This window comes from Monomorium pharaonis, chromosome 6 (genome assembly GCF_013373865.1).
Source record: "Monomorium pharaonis isolate MP-MQ-018 chromosome 6, ASM1337386v2, whole genome shotgun sequence".
Lineage (NCBI taxonomy): Eukaryota > Metazoa > Arthropoda > Insecta > Hymenoptera > Formicidae > Monomorium > Monomorium pharaonis.
The window spans coordinates 12,513,296-12,525,439 of NC_050472.1; the positions used below are offsets into that span (position 1 = coordinate 12,513,296).

The 12,144-nt window shown below is 35.5% G+C and overlaps 1 protein-coding gene across 7 annotated transcripts in view; it reads left to right on the top strand.

Moving 5' to 3' along the window:
- The window catches only part of LOC105831040 (serine/threonine-protein kinase PRP4 homolog), a 74,938-nt gene that overhangs the window by 24,844 nt on the left and 37,950 nt on the right, over positions 1–12,144 (top strand). For all 7 annotated transcript variants that reach the window (XR_004963871.1, XM_036288912.1, XM_036288916.1 and 4 more), the window contains exon 6: positions 9,908–10,416. Coding sequence is in view for 6 of the 7 variants with exons in the window: in XM_036288912.1 (XP_036144805.1) it covers positions 9,908–10,416 (509 nt within the window). In the remaining variant the exon portion in view is untranslated. The remainder of the gene's footprint in view (positions 1–9,907; positions 10,417–12,144) is intronic.

Sequence of the window (12,144 nt, forward strand, 5' to 3'; positions counted from 1 at the left end):
GTATCCGATTTTTAAAATTCAAATTTTTTTTCTATTTTTTTTTAACAAACAAAAATAAAATTTTTGGCCGAAAATCGGCATTCTAATTTTAAAGATCCGCCATTTTGTTTAAAATTTGAATTTTAAAAATCGGATACGACAAGGACGAGGGAATTTACTCTTCTTTAAGATCCCGTTTGGTTTTTGTGTTTTGGATGAACAGGCAAGGAGATATTATGGTTACCGCAGAACTACACGACGGTGAAAGGGGGGGATTTTTAAACTAAACTAGTACAATAAAATTTGTACAAGAATTACAAAAGGTGTACTTTATTATGCAAAAAGTCTCATTTTTATAGTTAGTCTCTTGGCTGTGAAAAAAATTCATGAAGAATGCCTTTTTTTGGTAGCGCCAAACTGCTATGCCCCCTTAATATGAATCTGTGGTTTTCTATTATGCTAAGAATTTCCATAATTTCATGAGAATCATATTAAAATTATTAAGTAGATACATTAACATTTTTTAATGTATTATTTTATTAAACACATTTGGGTTTTATTTATTTTTTTTATTTATTCTAAAAAAATTGTGAACTTGTGCTGCAACGATTATTATTTTATACGTATCTAATCGTAGATACCAAAAAAATTATAATTTTTTTGTATTATTTTTATCACTGGAAAAAAAACAATAAAAATGTTATTTTAATAAACATCCATTTTATTAATACTAATATATAATTCTGAATACTGTTCATAATCTCTAAACGCTCTGACCACGGGCTTCATAACGTTCATAACAGCTTGGCTGCGTTCAGAACGTTATCCGAGTACTCTTAGGTATCATTCTATCTTTGTTGTTCGTTGAATGTGAGACAAGGATAGAATGATACAAAAACATTTAGGTGATGTTTCTGAACGTAACCCTGACGTTATTTTAGTTCCCCAATTTTTCAATTGGTCGATAGTGGCGCGACACATCTTAGCTACCAGTCTGAAGTTAGCTACTGGCAATCCATACTTATATAGTTAAAGTATAGGAAAGTATGAAATATTTATATACAATAATTTTATTTATTCGTGATATTCTTTAATAGAATACATGGAAGCCATAATTTTAAAGAATTTATCAATTTGTTCGGAATAATTATATTTGCGTTTAAAAATAAATTCAGCTATATAATACATATAGTGTTCTATTCGAGTGCCATTTCGTGGTATTTCAGCTCGAATATTCCGCCACAGACGTTGTGATATTTTTGAGTATGTACTCCTGTACTTAAGTCCATAAAATTTTTACTATGGTTAACTGTTTTATGCGTATAATTATAATTACTTAATGAATTGTATGCCCGCCAACAATCGCTATGAATAATAGTGCCTGATAAAATACGATGACGTATAATTGGTAGCAAGTAGCAAGACTTCAGAGGATCGCTGTTCAACAAATACAATAAATAAACGGCCTGTGTTTTGTTCAATGGCTCCAAATAACTATTGACCAGTTATAAGACGTCCGCGATGTATAAGTCGAATATAAGTCTTTATTATTGATGTAGAAAATATTAAATTGCACAATCACTGTTATCTATCTTAAGTTCCAAAATATATATATTTTATATTATTTAATAATATATGAAATGCGTGATTTGCATGTTTGCTAATCCATATGCAAAGTGTGGTGCAGATAACGTGTGAGCGGGGGAGGGGCTCCCCCTGCACCCCCTCCCCCTATTTTTTCCTAACCTAACCCAAACATTTTTAATTCGCTATTTGGCCACAATTTTAAATCTAAAGTCGCAAACCCTTGTGGTAAAGTACAGGCGTGGACGTTGTTTCGCTCTGTAAGCACCCCCCGCTTTTATATATTAATGAACTTTCCACGCGTAGCAAGGTCCATCCCTCGATGGATCTCGCTACGCTTGGAAAGTCGCAAAACCATGTGATGTACTCCTATACTTAATAATTATGTGTCGTATTAATAAAACTTTTTTTGGTAATAACTTTTTAACGAATCACGAGCGACGGCTAAAATCTTTTAAAGGTTACTTAGAAGGGTGACCTTGATAACATATGTTAAGGTCAAGGTCATCGGAGCTATTTCCTCTAAACTGAATAATTACCAGGAAACTGACAAAAGACATGCATTGTCCCGAAAAAATGTACCGAAATTCGAAAGGTGAGCTAACATCCCGAAAAGTCAAAATTCCGAAATTTAAGACTAGAGGCATTGAAAATCAAAATCCCAAAATTAAAGATTTGAGACATTGTCCTGAAAAGTCACAAGACCGAAATTTAAGACGTGAAACAATGTCCTGAAAATTGAATATTATAAATTTAAGCAATGGCACGCAGAGGTTTAGCGACATTAAAAGCCAGTAAACGCGGTTGCACTATAGTTGGATAATAAAAAATGCGCTTACGAACGCGTGGAACTGTATGATGATTTATTTATCGAAGATTTTTTAACATTAATAACCCAGACAGCCCACAATATTTATGATAAATACTTATAAATATTTATTTCTGTTTATTTTTTAAAAATTATATAAATATTTGATATATATTTTATATACATGAAGGAAACATTTTTATTTAATATATTATTAAGATATAGACTAAATATTTTATACAATATTTATGGTAAATAAAAAATAATGATTTGTAGTTATATTTTGTAAATATTTATAAATATTTCATAAATATTTTTATGTAATATTTATGATAAATTTTTATCATCTGTCAAATCTAACGTCACAAAAATATTTATAAAATATTTAAAATAAATATTATAGATATTTTGTAAATATTTTATAAATATTGTGTGCTGTCTGGAAAGTTCATTAATATGTAAAAATGCATAAATATATTATGATACATAAATTATAAATTATAGTTATGGTTATATTGTAATAATTTAAAAAATTGAACATTTGTAATTAATTTCAATTATATTTTAGTTTTAATTATGTGAAGTTACAATTAAATAAAGTATAATAAATATTGAAATCATATAATTAAACATTGATATTCAATAATCATAATTAAATTATAATTAATTAAAGTTGCAATTGTATAAAAATTAATTTCAATTACATATTGATAAAAAATTAAAATTATATTTATTTTATAATTGTAATAAAACTTTAATTAAATTCATAATTAAAAGTTTCTACACACACATACACGCGCGCGCGGACATACTGACACATAATTTAACCAAACAAAATAATTTTTTCTATTTATTTTATTAAAAAAGTTTTTGGGAATTTTACAATGTCTCAAGTCTTAAGTTTCAGGATTTTGACTTTTTAGGACAATGTCTTGAATCTTAAACTTCGGGATTATAATTTTTTGGGACAATGCATGTTCTCCAAATTTATTTTTTCTGAGAGAAGAACATCAATTTCTACAAAACTCTACATCTAGGAATCTTTGAGGTTGCTGATTACGAATCTATTGTCAGATTTTCATAAATGACGGATACAATATTAAAAATTTAATCAATTTTCATATAACTTAGTATTTGGGGATTTTTTGTGCTGCTGAGATTGCGAATCTGTTATCAGAATTAAAAAATTTTAAATGGTGGATACATATTAGGTATAGGTGTGAACGCAATGTACGAACGTGCTCGAATAAACATATTTATTTATGGTAATGTTTAATACAATAGGCGGAGCAGCTTTGTTGAAGAGACTTTAGTGCGCTCAAAGAGTCTTGGGGTTCTCGTGTATAAAAGTAAGCGCGCAAGACGCGGCGGCGATCGTTACGTGAATTGAACGTAGAGTGTTTGAGATAGAGAAGCATAGCGCGCGTAAGACAAAGAAAATATGCGATGGTGGCGCTGACACGATGCGTGATCAAAGCGTCTCCTTGATACGTGTGCTCGTTCTCATGAGGATCACCCGCGCAATGTGTGATTCGACAAGAATGTAGAAATGAATTTCTAACACGCCCCCTTAATTTTGACATTCTTCATCGTTGAGCCATGTTAGACCTAAACCATAGATGCATGTCTGGTGCTTCGAGTTCTCCAAAGCTTTGATTAGAACGTCCGCCAACATTTCCTCGCTTGGTAAATACCGCAGTCTTATGGGATGATTGGCTAGCGCCTCTCTGATGAAGTGATGACGGATGTTGATGTGCTTAGACCTTCCATGATAGATGAGATTTCGTGCTAGTTTCCTAGCTCCTTGATTGTCGTTGTATATGATGACGTTCGCTTGATTAGCGAACCCAAATTTCTTCAGGAAGTCGATGAGGTGAATCGCTTCTTTGGCAGCGTCTATCAGCCCCATGTATTCTGCCTTCGTCGATGAGAGAGCCATGGTCCTCTGCTTGCGGGACTTCCAGATGACTACAGCTTTTGCGAATAAAAAGACTCAACCTGTGTACGATCGTCTGTCGATTGTGCAATTCCCCTAGTCGGCATCCACGTCAACTAGATTTTCTTTTGTGTGTTTGAATGTTAGTCCTAGGTTGATGGCATGTTTCAAGTATCGAAAAACGTGATTGGCTGCCGTCCGTTTTGTTGTGATGAGCGTTAAATTGACGCTTGTAGCGTGAGCTATGTCTGGTTTGACACCTAAGGTTCGGTATATTAAGCTTTCGATGAGCTCCTTGTATGGAATTAATGTGTCGTCTTCTTTGCAGTCCTTAATGGTTAGCTTGCGACCGTAGGTTAAGGGCGTGTTGGCGCCCTTGCAATCGGTCATTCCGAATTTTGTCAGAAACTCCTTGATGTATCCTGATTGAGAAGTGAATATCCCGGTGCTTGTTTGATCGATCTCTATCCCAAGACAATATTTTGCTTCTCCGAGATCTTTGATGGCGAACCATTTTTGTAGTACGTCAACGATTTTTTGTTTTTTGGCTTGATCTCTTAAGGCGATTAATATGTGGTCGACATATACTAGTAGAAATATCGTCTTCTTCTCGTTGATGTAAATACAGGAGTCGGCGTTTGTCGGGGTCAAGCCGGCTTTCTTCAGTGCTGTAGTGAGCTTGAAGTGCCATTGACGTCCCGCTTGACGTAATCCGTATAACGCCTTTTTTAGGCAACAAACTTTATGTTCTTGGTGTAGCTGGGATAACATTTGCCTTGTTGGGTTTTGTATCCCCATAGCAGATTTATCACGTGTAATTCTGGTGAGCATTTCTTCCAAGAGTTCAGATGTCTTCATATATACATTGACGTCCATGTCTTCATGTAGATATGTGGCGATGTCCAACTGCGAAATTGTCATGCCTAGTTGAGATGATAACGCAATTAACATTCTAAGTGAACTGAGTCGAGCGACGGGTGTGAAGGTATCACAAAAATCTATGTCAGGGCGTTGCGAAAAACTTTTTGCTACAATTCGTGCCTTTCGTTTTTCAAGACTTCCGTCCGCTTTGTGCTTGTTCCTGAGAATGATTTTACAACCGATGACGTTTTTATCCTTTGGCTTATCAACGAGCTCCGAAGTGTCGTTGGTTATGAGACTTTTCACTTCATTATAGATGACATTCTTCCATTTAGTTGAGTCCGTACTTGCGACGGCTTTCGTGAAATTTATTTTACTGGCGAGCATCGCGAACATTGATTCATGCGATTCGACATCCTTGTCTGAGTCCGCTCCTGTAAATTTACTTGGTGCTTCATGTTTACTGTTTTTCAAGTTGTATTGTTTGGTTGGAGGCGTCGATTTACGCGTTGTAGCTCCTTTTGGTTTGTCTGGTCTCGGAACTTCCGCATCGTTGTCGATTGCTTTCTTCGTGATTTTGTCGTCGTCCGTTCCCTTTTCGACGGGGCTTGGGGTATTTGGTCTTATGTACGTATTATGAAAATCTTTCTTTGAACAAGTGTCGCACAAGATTCTGTGTGGTCCATTTTTGATATTCTGGTCTACAATGTCTTCGGGTGATTCCTTTATGTCGAACTCATCAAAGAATTTCACATCCCTTGAGACGTGGATTTTTCTATCCTTCGAATTTCACACTCTGTAAGCCTTTGAAGATTCTGAGTATCCGACAAATGTTCCTTCTATGTCTCGGATGTCGAATTTTCCTTTTCCAGGTGATTTATTCAGAACAAATGCTTTACAGCTGAATGTTCGCATGTGCGCAACACTTTGGCATCGTTCGTTCCATTTTTCGAAGAGTTCCGGAATCGATACTTTTAATGATGCAATGGTTTCTAACATAGTTGTCATCGAGACGGCTTTGGCCCAAAAAGACGATGGTAGTCTCGATTAGATGATTATACATCGTGCTGACTCGACCAGAGTTCTGTTTTTGCGCTTGGAGACACCATTCTGTTCAGGGGTAAGCGATGCTTGATTCCATGTTTCTCGAATAGCTGGCTCAGAGTCGAATTGCAATATTCCTTTCCGTTGTCCGATTGAACTGCTTTGATTTTTTGTCCCGTCTGTCTTTCAGCGAATGTCATGACGTCCTTGAATTTTTGAGTAACTTTGCTCTTGTGTTTTATGAAATATACTTGACACCAATGACTAGCGTCGTCTATAAACGTGACGAAGTATCGGGCATTGCCGTGTGATTCTGTTCTCATGGGGCCGCACACGTCTGTGTGCACTATGTCTAGAATGCCGACATTTTTCTTGCTGGTGGCTGCGAAGGGGGTTCTGGATAATTTTCCTGCTGCACATACCTCGCAGTTGATTTGATTCGTGACAGATTCGAGCTTTAGACCTCTGACGGATTGTATTTTCCACATCGAATTGTGATCTTGCGCATTTAAATGATCCAATCGCCCGTGCCAGATTTTTGATCGTTCACACTTGTTCGCTATGTAAGCCTGCGACGATTCTTCCTAAAGATATTAGGATGTTGAATAAGTTTTTGCTGTTTTTTTGTGAAAATTAATGCGTTATTTTAAAAAAATCAGTAAAAAACCTGTCACTGAAAGTATTGTCCATCGCTAGCCATTACTTTTTCCCATCTTTCTGGTAGCATTTAAATTCAACGTCGGAAAAACGACACGTCTTTTGAAGCTATCCAAAAGGCGACCCATTTTTGGCATCTTTATAAGAATGGAAGTGCTGCTCAGCTAGGCCATGTGCCATCGATCGGAACAAGTGGTAGTCGGAAGGAGCAATGTCCGGTGAATACAGCGGGTGGGGTAGGACTTCCCATTATTTCCCAAGCGTTTTCAAGTAAGTTTTTACTAATTTTGCAACATGTGACCGAGCGTTGTTATGCTGCAAAATTACTCGTGTCTCTGCTTGTATAGCGGCCGTTTTTCCTTCGATGCCTGGCTCAAACGCATTAATTATAGTTGGTAAAGATCTCCCGTAATGATTTTATTTGGTTTGAGCAGCTCATAATAAATTACACTCAGCTGATCCCACAAAATGCAGAACAGAAGCTTGGAATCGTGGATATTCAGTTTTGGCGACGATGTTGATGCATAGCCGGGCTTACACCATCTAAATCTAAATCAACGAAAAATTATCGAAGAAAGTGATGCTAGAAAGCGAAAAACGCCAGACAAGGAATTAGGCGCCTTGTGAAAAATCTAAATTTTAGATTTTTTACGAGTAAGGCGCCTGATTCCTTGTTTGCCGTTTTTCGCTTTCTAGCTTCGCTTTCTTCGATAATTTTTATTTTTAGCGTCTCGGTATCTGGCAAATCATCCCGCGATTCCATGGCGCATCAAAATGTATCATAATTATCCGGAAGACTGTATAACACGATAATCGCGAGCACGTTTCCGTTGATTTTGACATTCATTGACTGTAATTTATCGACCGCGTCGAAAATGTCGTTGAGATGATTCTTAATGTCTTCACTCTCTGGCATTTTACGCAATACGAGGCTCTTTAAGAGGGTTGCCTTGCACGCGGGTCCCTTCAACGCGTATATGGACTCTAGTTTATCCCATACGTCTTTCGACGTATCGCACCCTTTAATCTGTTTCAGTTTGAATGGATGTATGGATAAAATTAGGTCTGATTTTGCCTTATGATCTTCTGCGATCCATGTATGCTGCCTGAGATACTTCCCTCGCCGTTGCGTCCGTTGAAACGGTCGGGTTCGGTTTCTCTCCTGAGACGTACGCCCACGGTGTCGTTCTTGATAAGCAGTGCCTCTGCTTGAATTTGTCACGTGTCATAATTATTCTGGGATAAGAGCTTGAAGCCATTTGAGTTCATCGTGCCGTACGACATTTTATTCTTCGGTGAATGCGAGATTGGCTTGTCGGATTATATTAATGAGATGCATATTTACTCTTGACACTAAATCTCGCGAATTTCACAAGTATAACGGTTCGCGATTCTCATGCGAGCACGTGTTATACAAAGGCGTGGGTGCTTGGGTCCATAACCTGTTAGGTGTAGGTGTGGAAGGCAATGTACGAACGTGCTCGAATAAACACAGTATTTATTTATAGTAATGTTTAATACAATAGACGGGGCAGCTTTGTTCTTTGTTCTTCTTCTTCTGCTTCTTCTTGTTGTTCCCCGAATGGATTTCCGACTCTGGTAAGAGTCACAGTACCACGGTTAGTTAGGTCATTGACCTATAGCAGACACCTGGGGAGAGTGTGACTGCTATGTTCGTATATGGATTATTGAGTCCTGGTATAGTTCTTGATACTCCTTAGTGGTTGTAATTGGCTTAGGGGAAATTCCCTCGAGCATGGGTAGGGCAGCTTCGTTAAAGAGACTTTAGTGCGCTCAAAGAGTCTCTGGCTTCTAAATGTAAAAGTAAGCGTACAAGACGCGACTGCGATTGTTACACGAGTTGAACGTAGAGATAGAGAGGGGTAGCGCGAGCAAGGTGAAGCGCGCGTAAGACAAAGAAAAGATGCGATGGTGGCGCTAACGCGATGCGTGATCAGAGCGTCGCCTTGGTACGTGTGCTCGTTCTCATGAGGATTGCCCGCGCAATGTGTGATTCGACAAGAATGTAGAAATGAATTTTTAACAATACAATATGGCGTGTATAAAAATAAAAATTCAAGTAGTTTCCGAAACTTAGTATCTAGGAGTTTTGTCATATTGGTCCGCCATTTTGAATTTTGAAAATCTGACAACAAATTTGTTATCAGCATTTTAAAAAAACACCTAAATACTAAGTTTCACAAGATTTGGTTTAATTTTTATTTATTTTTATACGTCTGCCATATTGGATCCGCCATTTTTAAGTTTGAAAATTTGATATTAAAGTGACTGATATTAATCAGCAACCTAAAAAAACCCCTGGATACAGTGTTTTATTGAAATTGGTAAGCAAGAATAATGGGAGCAGTGCATTTGCACACGGTTCGAATGGACACGGTGCTTTTGGACACAATATTTTGCGCACTTTTTATTTGTACATTGTTCAGTTGCACACCGTTCACTTGCACACTGTTCACTTGGACATAGTGAGAAGTAACTATGCTGAGAGCACTCTACCGACGGGGTGGGTGCGGGAGGGGGGCCGAAGGTTCCCCTTGTACTTTCCCCGTGTGTGTGTGTCCGTTTCTTTTTGTGTCCAACTGTACGGCGAGTGAGCGGTGCGCAACTGAACGGTGTGTAAATGAACGGTGTCCAGAAGCACCATGTCCAAATGAACGGTATGCAAATGAACGGTGCGCAAGATATTGTGTTAAAAACACCGTGTGCAAATGCAGCGTGTTTATTTGAACCGTGTCTAAGTGAATGCCACCAAGAATAACTGGTTCAAAAGGTGAAAGCTGTTAAGAAATTATGTATTCTTATATAAAATTGCGAATAAAATTTTGAAAAACCAGGAATTTTTTTTAAAATAAAGTAAATAGTTTGAATAACTATTGAAATTTATATCACAACTCGGATATATGTTATAGCTTTAACGTATATTGGAACATGCATTTAATAAATATTTCAGTAGTTTGAATTATCTTGTATGATTATTGTTTGAATTTATTATAACTGTATTGTATGTATATGTATAGGAACGATTGCAAGCATGTTTAGTACAATATCTCTCGGATGATTCTGAAAAGGGTGACGATAAAGAGTTACGAGAAGAAGAGGAAGAAGAGGAAGAAGAATCTAAAACTGTGGCAGAAACACCCGATGTCATACTTGTAGAAGATGATAGCGATATCGATGTATCATCGAAAAAACGAGATAGAAGCAAATCAGGCAGTAGAGAACGTAAGAAAGTGATAAAATCCGAAAGACGTGTTATAGTTGATATCACTAGAGATAGAAAAACTCGCGAACAGCACAAAGATAAGAGAAGAGATTTTGATAGAAAAAGAGATGAAAAAAACCGCCTTAGAGAGGAAGGAAAAAGAGAAGATACTCGAAGAGACGATAGATCTTCACGAAAAATTTATGAAAGACAGAAAGAAGATACAAAAAAAGACGAACTTAATAAAAAAGTAGATGATGACCAGCAAAAACGTAAAGATCTATTGAGAAGGGATGAGACACGTAGAAGAGAATCAGATAGACGGTAAGTTGACGAAAACTTAAAATTATTATCACTTAATGGACACGTGTTCTGTGTATTTTTTTCTTAAAATATCTTGTTGCTTATAATTAAAGTCGTAACATTTTTATAATTAGAGTAGAGAAGATGGTAAAGAAGAGTAGAGAAGACTTGTAAACTATTTTGTTTTATTTAAATAACTCACAAAGAGATGCCAACATCTATCTATGCTAACTCTAATTTTGAATGAGCTATAGTGCATCAAAAAGGGAGGTGAGAAAACAAAAATCGTGTTTGGTTTTTTGGTGAATGGGCCTTAGTTTCTGAGAAAATTGCATCTAAATACGTGCATTTTTAGCTGATAAGGTAAGTACAAAAGCCATTTCTCGGCATGAAGCGCAGTGACCGCGGTGCTAAGTGCGCGCCCACTGTTTTGCTATCCGTGCGAGCTGGGTTTGAGATCAGTTGTGACAATTTTTTTTAGTCTATATGCCAAATAAATTTATTTTCTTTATTCTTTAAAATAAAATTTTTTTACGGTTTTAATAAATTTTTATAATGTTAGTAAATATAATAAAAAGTTATATATTCTTATTTATTATAAAATTTTGACATTTTTGTACAATATTATAAGTGGAAATTTACATAAAAACATTGAAAACATAAATGTTTCTTGCACCGTGAACATATCATAAAATTTATGATATGTTCATGGTGCGACATAAATACAGTTCGCGTGTTGCAAATACATTTTTTTATTATGTACGTTGGTTGGGAAACACAATTTTTAAAAAATTAAGAAAATATAACTAAAATATGCAAAATAATTGCTTGGTACCCATTAAAATTAAAAAATAAACGCGATATTGTATAAGAATGTCAGAATTTTATAGTAAATAAAAAATGTTATTTTTTATTATATTTAATAACATAAAAATTTATTAAAACCGCAAAAAAGTTTATTTTAAAGAATAAAAAAAATAAATTTAATTGGAATATAAATTAAAAAAAATTTGTCACTGGTCTCGGACCCAGCTCGCATGGAACAAAACGTTAAGCGTGCATCTAGCACCTAGCACCTGCGACCACACCACACTTGATGCCGAGAAATTGTACTTATCCTATCGAATGCACATATTTAAATGCAATTTTCTCAGAAACTAAGGCCCATTAACCCAAAAGCCAAAATAGGGTTTTTGCTTTTCACCTCCATTTTCAAATGCACTATTGCTTATTTGAAAGTAGAGTTAGCAAATATTGGCATCTCCTTGTCAAATTTGTGTGACACCATCCTTGTTGGTACAAGTTTGTTACCTATAGAATTCTATCAATCATATTGTAAACAGAAGTTTTTTAGATATATATAACAAACATAATTTAAAAAATTATTGAAAAGGGAAAGAAGTGGTTATGGAACTTGTAGGGAGATATGGAACATTACCAACAAATATTCTCTAATTATTTTTATTTTTAAAAATGAAAAATTAATGCTCTTTGGCAGGTCTTACTTATTAGTATTACAGAAATATCAATTTCTTATACATAGTACTACACATAAGAATCAAAAATATAAATATAAGAATCTTTGGCTCTTGTGACTTTGTGTATTATAAAAATGCTATAAAAGTATTATAACAAACAATATTAGATAAATATTGAAAAATATTGTAAAAAATATTAGGGAATTGATTATAGGACTCAAACTTACGACAATCACAAGAGTCCATAACCCTGAACACAAGAACATATAAT